The sequence below is a fragment of the Poromitra crassiceps genome (assembly GCF_964638095.1).
Source record: "Poromitra crassiceps genome assembly, chromosome: 2".
Lineage (NCBI taxonomy): Eukaryota > Metazoa > Chordata > Actinopteri > Beryciformes > Melamphaidae > Poromitra > Poromitra crassiceps.
In genome coordinates this window covers 112,060,319-112,083,194 of record NC_139624.1, presented here as the reverse complement: position 1 = coordinate 112,083,194, position 22,876 = coordinate 112,060,319, and the positions used below count along the sequence as shown (strand labels likewise).

The window sequence follows — 22,876 nt, the reverse complement described above, 5'->3', positions numbered from 1 at the left end:
AATCAGATCCAGTAAAAGTGATAGGTGTCATTCAGTGGCTGTTGCATCATCCAATGGGGGAGAAAAGGTAGCGAGAGAAAACGATATCATTCTGCCCAAACTTTCACCAATCTAATCTCATCATGACATCCAAGGTCAGGGATAGGCTATATTTTTCTAGCCGATGCGTTTAGAACATTCTTTTCACTTTGATCTTGCTGCAGTGTAGCATATTTACATGCTTGCAGTATTTAAACTGCAGTGAGATTGGCTTGAGAAGCATAATAATATGGAATAATAAATATGGAGACAGACGGGGATGAAAGAGCTTTGGTCGCTTTGGTCGGCTTTTCTGACCGGACTGGATCGCTCCGTGGAATTGGAGCTTAAAAGGGAAGCTTGTGATTTGTTTACTGCACTTCTCCAATGAGCATGTTGTGCATAATTATACGCTTAAAAGGCGTGGTTATAATGCTTAAGGCAGCGTGTAGCAGAATAGGCAGTGCGCCGGTCCACGCCCACTAATATGGGCTGCGCCTGACGCTAAGCGCTAATTTAAGGCCGGTGGCACGATAGAGCCCTATGTGTACTTCTACTGAGTGGAGGGTCTTGCCTCTATAGATCCATTATTATGGTGCGAGCAAACATCATAAGGCTTAGTTGTAGTGCAGCTCATTTAAGTACAGTAGACTTAAAATAAAATAAAAATGCATCGAGTCAACCTGCCCTTCAAATGATCCTTATATCAAAGCTGGCCTATGCAATGTGTTTGGATGGGCATAGCAGGAGTGCACTTGAGCACATGCTTCTGAAAGACATCACACTTTGCATATCAAACAGCAGAATTCAACATTCCAGTTGGTGCCTGATGCTAAGGCATTCGGCCCTCTGGCTACACTCTTTGCTCGTGGAGTCTCTTGTGAGGAGGGAAAGGCAGACTGGACGTTTACGTTGATGTTTTGTGGAGTCTTGCCGTGGCAGTGAAGTGAGAGGTGTAATCATCGGGTTACAATACAATACACACCATGGATTCAATTAAAGTAGATCGCACCAGATGGATGTGAGAGTGTGTTTGTGTATGACTTTGGTTGCACTGTAGTGCGATGGTGTGCGATGATTTTTATTTATTTATTTATTTATTTATTTATTTATTTATTTATTTATTTATTTATTTATTTATTTATTTATGTATTTATGTATTTATTTATTTATTCATTCATTTATTTATTTATTTATTTATTTATTTATTTATTTATTTATTTATTTATATAGTTTTTTTGATAGGGACAATGAAGTTAACATAGTAACATTTCACGCATTACAAACAAGCTAATGTAACTGATGTTTTGCATACAGAGATTATAGCTATTGCTAGTTTCCAACTCCTGTCCCTAGTTAGCCTTTTAGTAAGAAAAAAGAAGATAAAATGCCAGTGCAATGCAGCTGTGATACTACTGATAACAAGGAGAGCATTTCCTTACTTATCTTTGCAAGAAGTTGTATAGCTTTAAGGTGGACATAGAACCAATCACAATGTTTGTTTACAATAACGCAGAGCGATGAACAACTGAGATAAAGAGAAAATGGTTAAGTTTAAAATGCATGTTTGATGCCTTCATATCTCAATAGGCTAATAACAAAACTTTCACTAAAGTTAGTTGTGAGACCTAATTTACATGTTGACTCTACCCAAAATTAGCAGTTAGTCAGACCGGCGTTCAAATGTCACTGTTGCGTAGATTTGGTTTATCAAAGACGTTAACACAGTAGGCTACATAAAAAAAGCACAACAGAAACGTTGTCGTTTAACTATGGTACTGTATATACTATATACACCTTTAAACGTTACAGTTACGGCTGAAAATGACAACAGAAATAAACAATAAACAAGTTTGCTGATATCTCAAGCAATTCAAATAGTCAGTTGTCTACCCGGAAGTGCTGTTAACTCCGACGTCATGGTGATCCAGTCTATAGATGTAGCTGTTGAGTAAGTCCCTCTTTTTCATGCATGCTTACTGTTGTCTAAGGCCATGTCCACACGGAGACGGAAGCAATCTTTTTTTTTTCCGTTTAAGAAAAGTTTTCCATAAACACGGAATCGTTTCAAGAAATGTGTGTATGTATCCACATGAAACCACTGAATACCACTGAAACCGCTGTAGTATATATGCCAGGCCGGTAAGTGGCGCTGTAACGCTGCCACGAAGTACACCAAAAACAGAGAATAAGACAATCTCGTCAATAATGGCATTCAATCACTAGGGGCGCACAGTCTATCATGTGTATCTCACTGTAGCGAGCAGCTTAAACCCTTGGGTTTGCCATGTCGATGAATAAAATGATTAAACCTATACAGGCAAATGCAGAGCTGTTCAGCAGGGCTGATGGTCTCCCTGTAGCCTACAATATAGAACGTTAACTATCGGTAACGTTCCTGATATCATCCATTTCCATGATCTTTATGTTGCAAACACATCCCAGCATATTGGCCGCTCCTGCACATCACAGCACAGGCTAAATGATGCAACATAAATATGCATTATATAAACTCATGGCATAAATGTGTTTTTATTGAAAAAGTGGTGTCAAGTAAGAATTGCATGTTGTATTAAAAATAAATATTATTTCTATCTAACACGTTTAGCCTGATTTTGTTTGTGTTATTGTAAAAACTTAGCCGCCGCTAAGCCTTCTGGGAAATATCCAATGAAGGGAGGGGAGGGGTGGATGGGAAGAGTCAGCTGTGGAGCCCTGAGGATGTTGTACACGCTGTTCTCCGTGTCCACTTGTTGTTGACGGTGGTATGAATGAATGAATGAATGTTTATTTCGAACATTAACATAAAAGACAATATAAAAAATAATAAGTATAATAATAATACCCAATACATTAAAAACATTTTAAAACAAAAAAAGGAAAAAACAATAATGTACAATATTAATCATAATTGCAATAAAAATAACAGTATTTGTTCGAAAAGGAGTAGGAAGGAAGCCTCTGCTTATCTGGTCCTACCCCTATTTAATTACAAAATAAACTTAAATCAGGTCTCTGTCAACATTCTATTTGATTACTTTTCATATTTTCTTATTTCCCTTTTAACTTGGGCCATAATGTACCCTATTACCATGTGCCCTCACCCCTCCCCCCCCCCCCCGCCGCCTCCTCTTCTCTGTATCCCTCAATCATAATATTTTTAAACTTTTTCTTAAACAGTATAATAGTTCTACTTTGTTTTATTTCATCATCCAAACTGTTCCACAGAGTCACTCCACCAAATGAAATGCTCATGCTCTTCAAATTTGTACGAACATAGCGTTTCTCAAAATTATTTTTCCCTCTTAAATTATACCCACATTCTTTGTCCTTAAATAACTTTTGAATGTTACAGGGGAGTAAATGATTCTTTGCTTTGTACATTGTTTGAGCAGTTTTGAACTTGACAAGATCCATAAACTTGAGACACTTGAAATTCAGAAATAATATATTTGTATGTTCCCTGTATCCAACATGATGTACAATTCTCAATGCTCTTTTTTGGAGTATACATAATGGTTGTAAAGTTGTTTTATAGGCATTCCCCAAAACCTCCACACAGTAAGTCAAATACGGCAGTACAAGTGAACAATATCAAATGTACAACACCCTTTGTTCCAGTATATGTTTGGCTTTCCCCAACACAGCAATGCTCCTTGATAGTTTGGATCTTATATATTTTACCTGTGGCTTCCAAGAAACTTTACAGTCTAGTATTACCCCTAGAAATTTTATTTCGTATACCCGCTCAATATCTACCTGGTCCACAACCAGTTGCACTCTTGTCTTGTGTCTATTTTACGATTACCGAAAATCATTAATTTGGTTTTATTCAAATTCAATGATAATCTATTTACATCAAACCATGTTTTTAATTTATTCATTTCTATTTTAACCATCGCTAAGAGCTGCTCGAAAATTATCTCCGGAACAAAGGATGTTGGTATCATCCGCAAATATGACCAATTTAAATAATTTTGATACTTTATATATATCATTTATATATAAAATAAACAATATTGGACCAAGTACTGACCCCTGTGGGACTCCACATATAATGTCTAAGCATGATGATTTGTGATCTCCCAACTGTACAAATTGTTGCCTGTTGCTGATATAGCTTTTTAACCACTTAAGCCCCACTCCTCTGATCCCATACCTTTCCATTTTACTAAGCAATATATCATGATTAATTGTATCAAACGCTTTCTTTAAATCTATAAATATTCCTACAGCATGGTAATAGACGAGCATTATATTTTGCTGCAAGAGCCCTAACAGGCTCAGTAGCTGCTGTAGCACGAACGCTAGTGCACTGTAAGCCGCCATGATTGTTATTGTTGCTGGCAGAGAGAGGTGGAGCTACATGTATGGCGTCATCAGTTCAGGAAAGATGCGTATGGGTTGTAAACACGGAAATGCAAGGGTGGCGTCTTCAGATTTATTCACTCTGGGACCCGGTTTCAAAAATTAGCGTATACTCCCAGAACGTATACTCCCAGAACGCTGGTTCCGTCTGGATGAAACGTCTATAGGAGAAAAAACCTTAGCGGATACACCTAAACTCGTCTCCGTGTGGACATGGCCTAAAGTAACAGTGAATAATTTAGCAACTAGCTGGTACATTTGATTGTAGTATAACCAGGAATGACATTTTTAGGCTGATATGAATCTTTATGACATAAATTCATAGTTTGTATCGTAATATTGTTAAAGTCGATGATGCAAGTTATGTTAGGATTAGGTGTCTTTATCTATTATTCTCCTTTTAACTTATTATTTTCCACTGTATTCAGCTAAAAGTATTTTTTTCTGGGCCTTAAATAAGCTCCTCTGCTTTTGCTTGAGCCCCTCCCACCCCTTAAAACCATTCAGGATCAACCGGCTAATGTACATATACTGTTATGTAGACGTACTGTATTAGTACAGTGTGCTTGCTGTGTGAGTGTATTTGTACAGTGTGCTTGCTGTGTGTGTGCACGATGTATTTGTACAGTGTGCTTGCTGTGTGAGTGTGTGCACGGTACTAACCTGCAGACCGATGTATTTGTACAGTGTGCTTGCTGTGTGTGTGCACGGTACTAACCTGCAGACCGATGTATTTGTACAGTGTGCTTGCTGTGTGAGTGTGTGCACGGTACTAACCTGCAGAACGATGTATTTGTACAGTGTGCTTACTGTGTGAGTGTGTGCACGGTACTAACCTGCAGACCGATGGGGCCGGGGGGTCCAGGGAATCCTCTAGAGCCCTCATCTCCCTTCTGTCCGAACATACCCTGCTGACCTCTGGGACCGGGCTCTCCGTCGCCTCCCTGAGGACCCACAGACACACACACGCACAAACTTTCACATTACTTTGGCTAAAACACCCACATTCTGGTTGGTTTTTACTGGGAACTAGAACGACCGCACCGTGGATTTATGCCTCCGCCATTAGTTCATTCTTGAGTCCAAATCGCCATTTGAGGCAAATTGGAAGAAATTCCATCAAGGCGCTCCTGAGATGTTGCGTTACAGAGCTTGGAAATTGGGTGTGTGACCTTCAAAATCTAATCAGTTCATCCTTGAGTCCAAGTCGATGTTTGAGGCAAATTTGACGAAACTCCGTCAAGGCATTCCTGAGATATCGCGTTAACAAGCTTGAACATGGCGTTCGAGAGGTCACAGTGACCTTGACCTTTGACCACCAAAATCTAATCAGATCATCCTTGAGTCTAAGTCGATGTTTGAGGGAAATTTGATTAAATTCCGTCAAGGCGTTCCTCAGATATCGCGTTAACATCGGACGGACGGACGGACGAACGTACGTACGTACAGACGGACGGACGGATGGACAACCCGGATCCATAATGCCTCCGGCCTGGCTATCGCCGGCGGAGGCATAAAAATCATCTGGTGTACATGAAGTAAATGAATGCATGCAAAAGTGTTCACAGATTTTGGATATACTACTGATTTTGTAATGATACATAGCTGGTTGAAAATCGGCGGCGTGAGTAAATACTTGAAGGCTTTTACTCAAGTAATATTGTAGTAATTTTCTGGTAAGATATCTGTAGTTTTACTCATGTTTATTGGACAGTTCTACTCATGGGATTGGACAGTTCTACTTACAGCGGGACCTGGGGCACCGATGGGACCTTGAAGACCGGCTGGACCAGGTGGACCCTGAACACAAACAAGAAACAGTTGTGTTAAAACTATATATATTTTATATTATTCTATCTCTGTATTTGTTCTCAGTATTAGCATTGTATGTGTTTCAGTGAATCTCAGCATGTTATTGTGATAAATGTGTAGTAAGATGTGAGTGTATACATGGTGGGTGTGGAGGAATCTCCCTTAAGAGAATCGCTCATCTGTCATATCAGCAGCTACTGTGCGGGTTCATTAAAACATAGTGAATTGTGGACGTTAGCCCTCCTGTGGATGTGGGTGTGGGATGCTGCCCGTAACGCACCTGTTCACCCTTGTCGGCTTTGCTTCCCTTCTGCCCGGGCTCTCCGACCTCTCCCTGGGAAACACACACAATTGTCAAAACTCTGCCTTCTTGTGTCAGCAGCTTATGGAAAATCATTGAAAACACTCAAATCTGTATTCAAGAGCTCTGCAGCCATGATGCCTCCACTCAAGCCAATGTAGAGTTTCTTATGGACGTAAGTGAAAGATCTTGGGCGTCCGGGTAGTGCAGCGGTAGATTCCCTGCCTACAAACACGAGGGTCGCAAGTTCGAGCCCCCGGGTCGGGCGTCCATACACACAGGCACAGTTGGCCGTTTCTGCAGGTGGGAAGTTGGATTAAGGGTATGTGTCTTGGTCGCTGCACTAGTGCCTCCTCTGGTCAGTCAGGGCGCCTGTTCGGGGGGAGGGGAACTGGGGGGAATAGCGGGATCCTCCCACGCGCTATGTCCTGCTGGTGAAACTCTCGCTGTCAGGTGAAAAGAAACAGCTGGCGACTGCACATGTATCGGAGGAAGGATGTGCTAGTCTACAGCAGTGCAGCAATGACCGGGAAAGCAGGGGGAACGATTGGGGAGAAAACGAGGAGGGAAGAAAACTAAACAAAAACAAAAAATAATGTTTGTTAAGGATTTTTTTTAATTAAACAATAAGCTCATTATATAGAAGACCTCTGCAATGTCATACAGTATGTTTGGCAGCACAACAGACTGCCTGGATGGTTACCTTAAGGGGCATAATGATTATGGGAGATAATACGAGCGACAGTATTTCACTTTTACATCTCTTCTAATTGCACTTCCTGGCACTTCTGGTTATGAAGATGGATGCGTGGCCGCGAGGGAAGAGAGACATATTTTCCATGCAGATGGCCTGAGCGGGATCATGGGGGATGAAGATCGATCGAGAATCTGTTTTGGTCCCAAAAAACGTCGCTCAGGACAAGGAGTTGTAACTGGGCCAAAGACAGAGAGGATGGCAGGGAGGGGGAGGGAAGACCGACCTTGTCGCCGTCCTCTCCGGGTGGACCCTGGGGTCCAGCGGGGCCAGGCAGACCGACGGGACCTTGGACACCATCGCGACCAGCTGGACCTTGAGGGCCTTTCTCGCCCTAGGGACGTAAACACATTTGTTTTCATTATTGTTTGGGAAAAAACACACATAGCACAACACAGCACACTGAGATGAATTATTTTGTGAGTTCTGATAGAAATTCTGAAAATGAAAATGGAGGGGGTGGGGGACGTACTGGTGCTCCCTTCTCTCCAGCAGGCCCCGGGGGGCCCTGAGGACCAGTTCTACCTGACAGACCAATTGGACCGGCGGGACCAGCAGCACCTCTCTCACCGGGCGAGCCCTGTGTGGGATCAAAGGCAGAAGGCAGGTTCTGATCATTCTGGACTGAGACATGCATTTGGCACTTCTGTCAGGCTGCCTGTAGAAACCACCATGTAAGCTCAACAATGAACATCGCTGATATTTACAAAGCATCAAAAGCCAGCTGAGTTCAACTGCTAACGGATGAACACACACACACACATGCGTGTGCACACACACACACACACACACACACACACACACACACACACACCCACACACACACACACACCCACACCCCCACACACACCCCCCCACACACACACAAAGCGGGAGCATTACAAAGCAGCTTGTGGACACTTTTATCTGCTGCGGTCGGGTTGGACATTGGCGGAGACGAGAGAGGGGGGGTTGTGGCTGTGGGGGGGGGGGGGTCTCTGCACTCTGACTGGCTCATTGACAGAGGTGAAAAATGCATCTGTGGAGGAAGGGAGGTCGATGCCTGGCCCCCATGCTCAGAAACAATTTGTGTAATCGGGGCCTAAATGATAGATTTAATGAGTTACACTGATATAGCGATATGTATTATCTGACACTGTTATCTAGGATTAGACTAATGAATTGTTTTTGTGTGTACAGTATATTGTGCTGCTATTGAACTTTTATTTAGAATCAGTTATATCAGCCCATCAATGTCGTGCATTTCCTGCCTGACCACAGCTATATTAAATCATCTGGTCAAATCTGCAATGAAATGTGATTTTATCTGCACATTTTGTTTAATTGTTTAACTGTTAAATTTAGCTTCAAAATAAACAAATAATAATAACAAAAAAAAAAAAAAAGATTATAATAATAATGATCATGATCATGATAATAATAATTTAAAAGCCTAACATAAAAATTTCCTGGTTTTCAATGGAGAGTGCTGCTTCACTGAATCTTTGGCATGAAAATGTTTATAAAGATCTTGAATATTGGTGCAAAACATCAGCTATCAGCTATATCAGCTCAGAGGCCTGTTTGTGTGTAACTGCCCATCAGAACGCATGTAGTCTCTCATCAATACTTTCCCGCTGCTGGTGCTCTTCATTTTATACACTTAAGTTGGCCCTCTGGGTGGTGTTAGGACACCAATCCAGGGCCGATGACAGTGCTTAAAAATGGAGAACTCCACCCTGCTGGCAAGCCAGGTCACTTAAAAACAAACGCACAATCAAATGGCAGTTTCATCTGAGCCGCTGAGGAGCTGCCAAATAGCGTTGTGAAAAACACAATTGTGTTCCACCATGGAAATGTGAAAAACAATAAAGGTTTCTAAAGTTAAGACTCAATAGTTCTATCTCACAGTATTTGTTTGCAGTCCACCATATGTTGGAAACTTGCTTTTAAAACTGCAATCAAGAAAATATTTTTTGTGCTTTTTAAAAATCATGATAAAAAAATCACGTAAAAATTGCACCAAAAAAAGCAAAAAAGCAAAAACAAACAAAAACAAAACAAATGCCTTTACGAATACAAAACCACCATCCCCCACCGTAGGCGAGGGACGTGTAGCTGTAGCAGCAGCAGCAGTCTGGCTGACTAGACAGTGACTCACCTATGCCATATGGTTTTGTTGTGTTTGTGTGTGTGTGTGTGTGTTTGTGTGTGCGTGTGCGTCCGTGCATGTGTGTGTGTGTGTGTGTGTGTGTGTATGTATGTGTGTGTGTGTATGTGCTTTTGCCAGGAAGCAACGGGGCAAACAATCTTGATCCCTGGCTACTCTAGTGCATTGATCGCTCCAATGACAAATCGCTCTGTGCAGCGTGACGGGGTGAAGTCAGGCCAAGCTTCCATCCATCCATCCATCCATCCATCCATTCATCCATCCATCCATTCATCCATAAGAAAGGCATGAGCTGCATTAGACATTGAGACTATAATGCATTTATAACATGATTGTTATGATGGTTTACATGGACACAGTAGTAAACAGTTGAAGTGGGTCCATACACTGTGTGCTGTTTCCTATTGCAGTGTCCTTAGTCAAGTCACTTGAATGGTGGTCATCAAAGTTAAATATCAAACTTTCTCCCTCAGCTTTGAGAGTGTGGCCTGAAGTGGACAGGAGGCACCCGTGGGTGATGTCAAAGGAAAAGCGAGTGTGAGAGGTTGGTCCCAGCAGTTAGCCAACAACCTGAGGTGACTCTGCAGGATTTGACACCCAAAGGATTTTAAACTGCCCTCTGGTGCTTGACATCTGAACTGCAGAAATCACTGAACACTCAAGTGCTTCTTGCATTGCTTTTGTTAAAAAGTTTGTAGTGAACTTACATTACAAGCTACAAGCTTACTGTGCACAATATGACGGAACAAACTAATACCTGAAAATCTGAGATAAACAAAATATAGAATACCATAAAATGAATCAAAGATAAGAGCAGCAAGATAAGGCCAGGAGTACATCTTTTTTTTCTTTTTTTTTAAGTGAAGTGAATCTCCAAAAGGTGACTGTATTTCTGATAAGGGTGTACTTACAACAGGGCCGGGCGGACCTTGGGGCCCCTCTCCTCCCTTCAGACCTGCTGGACCCTGGAAGAACAAGATAAAAACAGATGTGAGGACGTGTATAAAATACAAACAAAATCTAAATCTGGATGGGGTTTTTCAACCCTGTGAGCTTATACATCAGACAGCGCATTAAATCTACTGCGGCGCGTTCACATCTCCAGCCGTACATCACAGGGAAAGTGCTGCGGGTGCATTAAGGGCTTCAGAAAACAGCGGTTCCAGAAAGATCGTGGTTATTGACATTTTCTAACTGTTAGACATGAGGCTGTGCTCGTCAATACGGCTCCGTGAGAGACAAGGATCTGACATCTACCTCGATAATTGACAACATGTCTTACAAAAAGAGATTTTGTGGACAATTAGAGAGAGAGAGAGAGAGAGAGAGAGAGAGAGAGAGAGAGAGAGAGAGAGATCTGGACTATGAAGGGAGAGAGAGAGAGGGAGAGAGAACTGCAATATGGAGGGCGAGAGAGCTGGAATATGGAGGGAGAGAGAGAGGGAGAGAGAGAGCTGGAATATGGAGGGAGAGAGAGAGAGAGAGAGGGAGAGAGAGAGAGAGAGAGAGAGCGCGAGCAAAGAGCTTGTTGGTATATGAGCTGATAACTTCAATTTCCCTCTCATTAAACGCACAATAAAACAATATAGCTGCAATAAACAACCAATAATAAATGTGTGTGTGTGTGTGTGTGTGTGTGTGTGTGTGTATGTGTGTGTGTGTGTGTGTGTGTGTGTGTGTGTGTGTGTGTGTGTGTGTGTGTGTGTGTGTGTGTGTGTGTGTGTGTGTGTGTGTGTGTGAGAGAGAGAGAGAGAGAGAGCATCTTTTTTTCTCCTTCTCTTTATGTCCATGTGCACAAATCTTAGGGACGTCTGGTAGCTATATGGTGCATGCAATGTGTGTGTCCCTCATTGTTTGTCAATGATTATGTTTACATGGACTGCAATAATCCAACTATTGACCTTAATCTAAATAAGACAAATTCCGATTAAGGTTTATTGTTGTTTATTGTGGATCCCCATTAGTCTGCACCAAGGTGAGAGTACTCTTCCTGGGGTCCAAACACATAACATACAAACATAATACAGTAAGGTGTTTACATGAGTTGTTTATAGATGGTTTTCACAGAATTACTAAACTACGAAATTATGTTGCTAAAGAAACAGTTTGAAATTATCTTAATTCCTGTCAGCTATTCTATTAGCAAACACTGCAACAGGAAGTAAGCTAGGGGCAATTTAAAATGTTTGTCAAGTTTAGAATGTTTGACAATGTTGTCAAGTTAAAACAGTCGATAGAATTTTCCATTCATATTCCCGTTTACATGCTACAGAGCATGGCCTGATGAATTATTGATGAAGACACGCTCACATGACATGACGTGTCACATGACACGTCACATGACATGTCTAGTTTCCCTCCTGACTTTAGCCTGAAAGCCTTTCTGTCATGTTTCTACTGTGTTAGTAGTTAGTCTCTCCCGACTCAAATATTACGTTGAATCGCTGCACTCCGCATACTACATAATAGAGTCTAGTGAGTGGGAGAGTGGTTCATTTTCAAAAGTCAACAGAGTCAGGTTGCGTGCGCGTGCCTGATCGCTAAAGTCGTTACTGATTGGTGGGTTCAGGATTCCGAACCCACCAATCACTGGCCAGGATTCCAACACCAGTTTGGAGCAAACAGTGTCCCAGACACAATCTGCAGCATGCAGTAACATAGTGTATCAGCATAAGAACTCTCATGGGTCTGGGGTTGAGACCACCGTGTTAGGGACAAAATGTTGAGATTTCACGGTGGCAGCCATCTTTTCTTCTGTAAAAAAGTTGTGCAACACTTGCTGCAAGCTAGAGCAGGGGTGTCAAACTCAATTTCATCCGGGGCCACATCAATATTATGGTTGTTCTCAAAGGACCAGTTGTAAATGCAACACAATATAAATGTATCTAACCTACATGTTATCATAATTCATAAGTGCCTCTGATTTGATTATTATTGTTTTTTTTAGTACTAACTTAATACTAACTAGCAAAATTATACGGAAAACAATGGCAAACAGACAACTAGTAGCCTAACTATTTTTAGCCATATTGCGAGGAATTGTATTGTGCAAATTGTATTATTTGCTAGCTCTCACGGGCCACATAAAATGAGGTGCCGGGCCGGATTTGGCCCCCGGGCCTTGAGTTTGACACATGTGACTGTGAGGTAGAGCATGCATATTGCATCGTCAAGCAGTTTGACTGCTGTACGCAAAATGCTGCAAAAACTCTGATAGAATGTCATTGTGCGATTAAGGTCATGTATGTCTACACCGCACTTCAATAATGCGACTATGATCGGAATACTCCACATGTCCTCATTCGACTAATATGACCTTATTAACAGAAAATGCTGTTTACATGGCGCGAGTATTGCCTTAATCGGGATAATATCAGAATATTGCTGTCCATGTAAATGTAGTCAGTGATACCAGTGTGTGTGTGTGTGTGTGTGTGTGTGTGTGTGTGTGTGTGTGTGTGTGTGTGTGTGTGTGTGTGTGTGTGTGTGTGTGTGTGTGTGTGTGTGTGTGTGTGTGTGTGTGTGTGTGTGTGTGTGTGTGTGTGTGTGTCTGTGTGTGTGCGTGTGCGTAATGAGTCTCTGTGGCCCGGGCTGTGTGGGGGAAATTACAGCGGCGGAAAACAATCAGCGCGGTGCTGCCGGGCCGCAGAGAGTCCACTGACCTTGGAAGAACCAGCCTCCATTCACTCCCAACCACCGCGCTCTAATTGCCAACATTTCCCATTTAATAATTCATTGAGTAAATAATGCATACGGAGACAAACAATAGCCTTCCACCCCAAAACAAAATAAAAAATGCTGAAACTGGAAAAAACACCAAAACAAGACAATCTGAGTCCTCCAGTTGAACCCGGGGCGAGCTTTTACAAATGGATCACCGACCCAGCAATTCCCAGACGCTGTAACGGTGGCACGTGATGCATCGTGGCTCATTTGTAAGACGTCGCTTCGGATTTCCTCGGCGCCGAGTTGATCACCAGGAGAGAATTGCAGACGCCGGTGTCTCTAATGAAGTGAACGGCTCTGGGTGGGGCGGCGGTTCATTTGTTATAGGCGGGAGAGTTCCGTCGTTCTTTCTGATAGCAAATACGCAGAATGAATTCTGATTAATAGGCTTACCGTGGCGCCAGGTAGACCTCTCTCTCCGGGGAAGCCTCGAAGACCAGGGGGGCCATCCTTACCGGAGGTTCCCTGAGGTCCGGGGTCTCCCTATGGACACAATCGAATATGGGGCAGTTAGGAGAGAATTCACTCTAACCTGCATAAAGCAGTACCATAATAATAATAATAATAATAATAATAATCCAAATAAAGGTAATAATAATAATAATAATAATAATAATAATAATAATAATAATAATAATAATAACAAACTTTTTATAAATTTGTTTCCAACCAAGTATTGTGATTGTAGATGTTCTATGAGTGCTTATAATATAAGACTTGGTTTATTGCTTAGTAATGGGTAATTGTTGATTATTTGCTCGTATTTGCTTGTATACGATTACGATTATGATTGTTAAAAAATAAATAAAAAATACATATTATAGTTTCTGTGACCTCAGCACAGTAACTACATAATAGCACTCCCTCTCATTTGTTATTGCTTAAAAGTAGCGTTTATGAAAGAGCAGAGGTTAAAAAGTGCTTCTGAAGAAGACATAAACACGTTGGTAAAAGCAATGATATCTAGTGTTGAGTCATTACGACTACAGCAGAACGGCCTCATGGCCAGAGACGGACCCCTAACCACAAGGTCATAGATTTGACTCCTGCAACAGCAAAACTTGAGCATGGAATTATAAGGGGCTATCTGACTTTAGGTGTTAAATATGTAAAAAGAAAGTAAGAAAGTTAAATCTTTGATGTTCTGTATCTCAAACCTGCACCTTATAATTCTGAGCTCACAAAATATTCCCATCCTACTTAAGTGGAAAACATGCTTGTGCGATAGCCTCGACTTGGAGCCTTGCCGGCAGCAGCTAGTCCCATATACTCGAATGCTAGCTTGACGAGGGGTTGCACCTCACAGGGGAGTCCCCAGCAAAATGAGTCGATTGTGTGATTTCACTAGGATTTCAATGACTAGAAGTTAGCCCAAGGAGAGAATGTAGTGCATATACTTGGTAATAGCTTTCACTCTCTCCTGTTATCTCCCCATCTACATTATATTATACTTGCGCTGTTTGCGTCAGCTGCGTCAAGTCACACTTTCGAGGAGCTGCACGCCAGCTGCCTGACGGGCTGGCCAGCCGCATTTGGCGAGGGCTTTGACGCACAAGCATGTAAAGGCTTTTGGAGACGCTGCACACTAAAAACAGTAGTAACCCCCATCCCCACTGTACAGTAGTAACCCCCATCCCCACTGTACAGTAGTAACCCCCATCCCCACTGTACAGTAGTAACCCCCATCCACACTGTAGTAACCCCCATCCCCACTGTACAGTAGTAACCCCCATCCACACTGTATATTAAGTAACCCCCATCCACACTGTACAGTATGTAAATGGCGGTATGTAACCCCCATCCACACTGTACAGTATGTAACCCCCATCCACACTGTACAGTAGTAACCCCCATCCACACTGTACAGTATGTAACCCCCATCCACACTGTACAGTAGTAACCCCCATCCACACTGTACAGTATGTAACCCCCATCCCCACTGTACAGTATGTAACCCCCATCCTCACTGTACAGTATGTAACCCCCATCCCCACTGTACAGTAGTAACCCCCATCCACACTGTAGTAACCCCCATCCCCACTGTACAGTAGTAACCCCCATCCACACTGTATAGTAAGTAACCCCCATCCACACTGTACAGTATGTAAATGGCAGTATGTAACCCCCATCCACACTGTACAGTATGTAACCCCCATCCACACTGTACAGTAGTAACCCCCATCCACACTGTACAGTATGTAACCCCCATCCCCACTGTACAGTATGTAACCCCCATCCTCACTGTACAGTATGTAACCCCCATCCCCACTGTACAGTAGTAACCCCCATCCACACTGTAGTAACCCCCATCCCCACTGTACAGTAGTAACCCCCATCCACACTGTATAGTAAGTAACCCCCATCCACACTGTACAGTATGTAAATGGCAGTATGTAACCCCCATCCACACTGTACAGTATGTAACCCCCATCCACACTGTACAGTATGTAACCCCCATCCACACTGTACAGTATGTAACCCCCATCCACACTGTACAGTATGTAACCCCCATCCACACTGTACAGTAGTAACCCCCATCCACACTGTACAGTATGTAACCCCCATCCCCACTGTACAGTATGTAACCCCCATCCCCACTGTACAGTAGTAACCCCCATCCCCACTGTACAGTATGTAACCCCCATCCTCACTGTACAGTATGTAACCCCCATCCCCACTGTACAGTAGTAACCCCCATCCACACTGTAGTAACCCCCATCCCCACTGTACAGTAGTAACCCCCATCCACACTGTATAGTAAGTAACCCCCATCCACACTGTACAGTATGTAAATGGCAGTATGTAACCCCCATCCACACTGTACAGTATGTAACCCCCATCCACACTGTACAGTATGTAACCCCCATCCACACTGTACAGTAGTAACCCCCATCCACACTGTACAGTATGTAACCCCCATCCCCACTGTACAGTATGTAACCCCCATCCCCACTGTACAGTAGTAACCCCCATCCCCACTGTACAGTATGTAACCCCCATCCCCACTGTACAGTATGTAACCCCCATCCCCACTGTACAGTAGTAACCCCCATCCACACTGTATAGTAAGTAACCCCCATCCACACTGTACAGTATGTAAATGGCAGTATGTAACCCCCATCCACACTGTACAGTATGTAACCCCCATCCACACTGTACAGTAGTAACCCCCATCCACACTGTACAGTATGTAACCCCCATCCCCACTGTACAGTATGTAACCCCCATCCTCACTGTACAGTATGTAACCCCCATCCCCACTGTACAGTAGTAACCCCCATCCACACTGTAGTAACCCCCATCCCCACTGTACAGTAGTAACCCCCATCCACACTGTATAGTAAGTAACCCCCATCCACACTGTACAGTATGTAAATGGCAGTATGTAACCCCCATCCACACTGTACAGTATGTAACCCCCATCCACACTGTACAGTATGTAACCCCCATCCACACTGTACAGTATGTAACCCCCATCCACACTGTACAGTATGTAACCCCCATCCACACTGTACAGTAGTAACCCCCATCCACACTGTACAGTATGTAACCCCCATCCCCACTGTACAGTATGTAACCCCCATCCCCACTGTACAGTAGTAACCCCCATCCCCACTGTACAGTATGTAACCCCCATCCCCACTGTACAGTATGTAACCCCCATCCCCACTGTACAGTATGTAACCCCCATCCCCACTGTACAGTAGTAACCCCCATCCACACTGTAGTAACCCCCATCCCCACTGTACAGTAGTAACCCCCATCCACACTGTATAGTAAGTAACCCCCATCCACACTGTACAGTATGTAAATGGCAGTATGTAACCCCCATCCACACTGTACAGTATGTAACCCCCATCCACACTGTACAGTATGTAACCCCCATCCACACTGTACAGTAGTAACCCCCATCCACACTGTACAGTATGTAACCCCCATCCCCACTGTACAGTATGTAACCCCCATCCCCACTGTACAGTATGTAACCCCCATCCCCACTGTACAGTAGTAACCCCCATCCTCACTGTACAGTATGTAACCCCCATCCACACTGTACAGTATGTAACCCCCATCCCCACTGTACAGTAGTAACCCCCATCCTCACTGTACAGTAGTAACCCCCATCCTCACTGTACAGTATAACCCCTCATCCCCACTGTACAGTATGTAACCCCCATCCCGACTGTAGCAACCCCCATCCACACTGTACAGTATGTAACCCCCACCACCACTGTACAGTAGTAGCTCTAAAAGTTCCGTACTACAAGAAAGAAATAGTGCCAATTATTCCGGGGGGCCAGCCTCAATTACTTGCTCGTTCATTTTGTGCCCCACATTTCCAAAGCAAGGGCATTTTACTCCAGGAAAAAAAGTTGCTTCAAGCTTCTTTCTTCTCTTTTGTATTGGCAGACTGGCTTTATCTGCAAACAGGGAGGCACAGAAGAGTGGGCTTGAGAGGTATAAGAGGATTTGGGCTCTGCTGCCAAGACCTCACCTCCGCCCTGGCATACTGATGCGGGAATGGGGGGGCTGAGCTGAATGGAGAGGGGGAGCGGGGTGGTGAGTGGCAGAGGGCTCGGGAGTTAGCCGACGGACTTGATTAAACTGTCTGCTTCACCAAGACAGGGAGAAAATGAAAGTAGGAGACACGGGGAGGTGAGGGGGGGGGGGGGGTGGAGGGAGGCGGGGGGTTACTGAGTGGTCCGGGGAGTTTGGGGTGGGCTGGGAAAAAGCCCATACTTCTACAAAATGGCTGCTGTCTGTTCTTAATGGACACTCGTTTGGCGACCGGGGAGGGCTGGGTAGAGACTGTAGCATCACCAGTCACATCCACAGTCTGGCACTGTGCACAGCATGATGATGAGAGCAGAGGTCTGCTGTTTGTCAGGGTGTTTGAGGGTCAATTTGTTGCAGTAGATTTCTGTTTTAGTCCTGTAGTCTATTAGAGCCTTAGATTTATGTTTTAGCCCTGTAGTCTAATAGAGCCTTAGATTTATGTTTTAGCCCTGTAGTCTATTAGAGCCTTAGATTTATGTTTTAGCCCTGGAGTCTATTAGAGCCTTAGATTTATGTTTTAGTCCTGTAGTCTAATAGAGCCTTAGATTTCTGTTTTAGTCCTGTAGTCTATTAGAGCCTTAGATTTATGTTTTATCCCTGTAGTCTATTAGAGCCTTAGATTTATGTTTTATCCCTGTAGTCTATTAGAGCCTTAGATTTATGTTTTAGCCCTGGAGTCTATTAGAGCCTTAGATTTATGTTTTAGTCCTGTAGTCTATTAGAGCCTTAGATTTATGTTTTAGTCCTGTAGTCTATTAGAGCCTTAGATTTATGTTTTAGTCCTGTAGTCTAATAGAGCCTTAGATTTATGTTTTAGTCCTGTAGTCTATTAGATCCTTAGATTTATGTTTTAATCCTGTAGTCTATTAGAGCTTTAGATTTCTGTTTTAATCCTGTAGTCTATTAGAGCTTTAGATTTATGTTTTAGCCCTGTAGTCTATTAGAGCCTTAGATTTATGTTTTAATCCTGTAGTCTATTAGAGCTTTAGATTTCTGTTTTAGCCCTGTAGTCTATTAGAGCCTTAGATTTCTGTAGTCTCTTAGAGCCTTAGATTTATGTTTTAGTCCTGTAGTCTATTAGAGCCTTACATTTCTGTTTTAGTCCTGTAGTCTATTAGAGCCTTAGATTTCTGTTTTAGTCCTGTAGTCTATTAGAGCCTTATATTTCTGTTTTAGCCCTGTAGTCTATTAGAGCCTTAGATTTATGTTTTAGTCCTGTAGTCTATTAGAGCCTTAGATTTATGTTTTAGTCCTGTAGTCTATTAGAGCCTTATATTTCTGTTTTAGCCCTGTAGTCTATTAGAGCCTTAGATTTATGTTTTAGTCCTGTAGTCTATTAGAGCCTTAGATTTATGTTTTAGTCCTGTAGTCTATTAGAGCCTTATATTTCTGTTTTAGCCCTGTAGTCTATTAGAGCCTTATATTTATGTTTTAGTCCTGTAGTCTATTAGAGCCTTATATTTCTGTTTTAGCCCTGTAGTCTATTAGAGCCTTAGATTTATGTTTTAGTCCTGTAGTCTATTAGAGCCTTAGATTTATGTTTTAGTCCTGTAGTCTATTAGAGCCTTATATTTCTGTTTTAGCCCTGTAGTCTATTAGAGCCTTAGATTTATGTTTTAGCCCTGTAGTCTATTAGAGCCTTAGATTTATGTTTTAGTCCTGTAGTCTATTAGAGCCTTAGAATTCTGTTTTAGCCCTGTAGTCTATTAGAGCCTTCGATTTCTGTTTTAGTCCTGTAGTCTATTAGAGCCTTAGATTTCTGTTTTAGTCCTGTAGTCTATTAGAGCCTTAGATTTCTGTTTTAGTCCTGTAGTCTATTAGAGCCTTAGAATTCTGTTTTAGCCCTGTAGTCTATTAGAGCCTTCGATTTCTGTTTTAGTCCTGTAGTCTATTAGAGCCTTAGATTTCTGTTTTAGCCCTGTAGTCTATTAGAGCCTTAGATTTATGTTTTAGTCCTGTAGTCTATTAGAGCCTTAGAATTCTGTTTTAGCCCTGTAGTCTATTAGAGCCTTCGATTTCTGTTTTAGTCCTGTAGTCTATTAGAGCCTTAGATTTCTGTTTTAGTCCTGTAGTCTATTAGAGCCTTAGATTTCTGTTTTAGCCCTGTAGTCTATTAGAGACTTAGCTTTCTGTTTTAGTCCTGTAGTCTAATAGAGCCTTAGATTTATGTTTTAGCCCTGTAGTCTATTAGAGCCTTAGATTTATGTTTTAGTCCTGTAGTCTATTAGAGCCTTAGATTTATGTTTTAGTCCTGTAGTCTATTACAGCCTTATATTTATGTTTTAGCCCTGTAGTCTATTAGAGCCTTAGATTTATGTTTTAGTCCTGTAGTCTATTAGAGCCTTAGATTTCTGTTTTAGCCCTGTAGTCTATTAGAGCCTTCGATTTCTGTTTTAGCCCTGTAGTCTATTAGAGCCTTCGATTTCTGTTTTAGTCCTGTAGTCTATTAGAGCCTTAGATTTATGTTTTAGTCCTGTAGTCTATTAGAGCCTTATATTTCTGTTTTAGTCCTGTAGTCTATTAGAGCCTTAGATTTCTGTTTTAGTCCTGTAGTCTATTAGAGCCTTATATTTCTGTTTTAGTCCTGTAGTCTATTAGAGCCTTAGATTTCTGTTTTAGTCCTGTAGTCTATTAGAGCCTTAGATGTATGTTTTAGTCCTGTAGTCTATTAGAGCCTTAGATGTATGTTTTAGTCCTGTAGTCTATTAGAGCCTTAGATCTATGTTTTAGTCCTGTAGTCTATTAGAGCCTTAGATCTATGTTTTAGTCCTGTAGTCTATTAGAGCCTTAGATGTATGTTTTAGTCCTGTAGTCTATTAGAGCCTTAGATTTCTGTTTTAGTCCTGTAGTCTATTAGAGCCTTAGATGTATGTTTTAGTCCTGTAGTCTATTAGAGCCTTAGATGTATGTTTTAGTCCTGTAGTCTATTAGAGCCTTAGATGTATGTTTTAGTCCTGTAGTCTATTAGAGCCTTAGATGTATGTTTTAGTCCTGTAGTCTATTAGAGCCTTAGATGTATGTTTTAGTCCTGTAGTCTATTAGAGCCCTGCATGCCTCCAACATCATAAGTGAATGCAGCTCCAGTACTTGTGAATGCACAGGCTGAAATCTCAGTACTGTTGTTCATCTCTGTCCACCTCCCTGCCTCGCTCTCCTCAGTGCAACTACAGGTGCCACAAATCTAATGCAGTGCTGGAGGAGAGCAGTGCCCACTCAAATGACCCCCCCCCCGCCCCATTTTATGCTACTATAGCAAAATAAAACTCTATTCAGAGGAGAGGCATCAGATGAGCATTCAAAGATATCTCTATTCATTTCAAACAATTATTATTAGGTATCTGTAAGGAAATTAAATTGTTGTTTTAGGACTACAACATATTTCAAAAGATTGTCTTTTGGTAGAACTTATCCCTTTCTCTGCTAAAGTTTCCCCATTCAACTGAGCATTAGCTGTGGACAACCTTATATGAAAACCATTTTAGCACTGATTATTGCAGGTTGACCGTAAGTATTCATTCCACTCACCTTTGCTCCCTCCTTGCCAGCTGCACCAGGAAGACCCTGCTCTCCAGGTGGGCCTGGGGGTCCAGGGTGACCTCTCTCACCCACGGGACCGGTCTCTCCAGTGGGTCCCTATGACGTCATCACATGGTAGGATATTAGTTGCGGTCCAGCATAACAGATATGGCCAATGCATAATAATTCACTTACTATAGTATTACTATAGTATTACTATAGTAATACTATAGAGGCCAAGAGATCAGGCATTGGGCCAATCTTACTTATCATGTGCATAATTTCATTGATTAGCAATTAATATAATAAATGTTTAATTTGACCTCAAGATGACTTTGTTCAGTGGACAATTTCATTCTGAATTCTCCTTAATGATCATCTTTGCATACCTGGGGCCCAACAACTCCTCCCGGGCCGGGTGGACCAGTTTTTCCTTGGAATCCCTGGAAGAAGAACACAACTAGTCTAATTAATACTATTTAGAAAAACATAACAAACACTGACCTAAACTATCAAAATTGAAGAAAAGAAACCATGATGCATCATTCCATTTCACGACATGACATGAATTTGTTTAACTTGTATGCCGTTTTAGTTTAATGGTTATGTCTTGGTTATATCTTATCTTGACAAAAGGCCTGATCATAATCATAATATAAGTACAGTCTGTTTAATGCAATTAAATCCAATGCTAGAATGATGCTATAAAAGATTATAGACAGATTTACAGTTTCACCTCCACCAATATTGTGAATATTAAACTCATCAATCTGTGCTGCCATCGCTGTATGTACAGTATTATACAGCACATGCATACCTACGCTGATTGGACTGAACCTTAACCACCAATATTGACAATCTTCAAAGTGCTGTTCAGTCTGTTACAAGGAATCTAGATTTCCTTTTAATTCCATCTGGTGATTAAGTCAGTGGCCATGCCAATAAATGCTACATCGTGAATAGGCAGCATTTATCACCCTGCTCTTACTTACCACCTCACCACCCAGTGGTAAGATGAAATATCACAGGTCAGCTGCTGCAATAACAAGGTTAGCAAAGCACACAGGCAACAAAGGGATACGAAGCAGACTGGGCAACACATGGCTCAGTACATGTGGGACAGTGACAAGGACAAGAAGCAGAGAGCTCTTAAAGGCTTATACCAGGATGGGATGTTTAGATGCTTTGAGATGCTTTGATGCGGTGAGATAAAAAACAAGTGCAGGATTAAGGCAAAGTGCACATTGCACAGGAAGATGTAATCAATGTATGCAACATAGGTGGGGGCCCCTTAAATACTAGAACTCTACTGAGCTAGGAAAGATGATTTTCATCTTGTGTCCGATCAAAAAGCAGGCAGTGACCTCCTCCTCTGCAGCAGCGCAGTGAGATCGGATACTATGGCAAATTAAAAAGCTGGGAACTTGGTGAGCTAGAATGGGTTAACCTTGTCTAATATCTCCATTGGGAATGAAAGAGTGTCCTGGTGCCGTTGCTGATTCAGACAGTAGTTTTCTTATTTTGCCCGGTGAATATGTACATTTTGAAAAGTATTGTATTTATATCTGCATCTGCCAGTGGGACGTCACAATAAGAGTAGGCATAATAATGTGTTAATTCCATTACTATATTTCTTTTATTCTTTATCTTGATGTTCTCTGAAACTAGGTGGAAA

The 22,876-nt window shown here is 42.1% G+C and overlaps 1 protein-coding gene across 4 annotated transcripts in view; it reads right to left on the bottom strand.

Moving 5' to 3' along the window:
- col11a1a (collagen, type XI, alpha 1a) overlaps positions 1–22,876 on the bottom strand; it is a 178,239-nt gene that overhangs the window by 33,958 nt on the left and 121,405 nt on the right. For all 4 annotated transcript variants that reach the window (XM_083631995.1, XM_083631997.1, XM_083631996.1 and 1 more), the window contains 9 exons: positions 21,591–21,644; positions 21,211–21,318; positions 13,522–13,611; positions 10,314–10,367; positions 7,726–7,833; positions 7,480–7,587; positions 6,479–6,532; positions 6,133–6,186; positions 5,223–5,330 (listed from right to left, as the gene is read on the bottom strand). In XM_083631995.1, the coding sequence (XP_083488121.1) occupies positions 5,223–5,330; positions 6,133–6,186; positions 6,479–6,532; positions 7,480–7,587; positions 7,726–7,833; positions 10,314–10,367; positions 13,522–13,611; positions 21,211–21,318; positions 21,591–21,644 (738 nt within the window). The remainder of the gene's footprint in view (positions 1–5,222; positions 5,331–6,132; positions 6,187–6,478; positions 6,533–7,479; positions 7,588–7,725; positions 7,834–10,313; positions 10,368–13,521; positions 13,612–21,210; positions 21,319–21,590; positions 21,645–22,876) is intronic.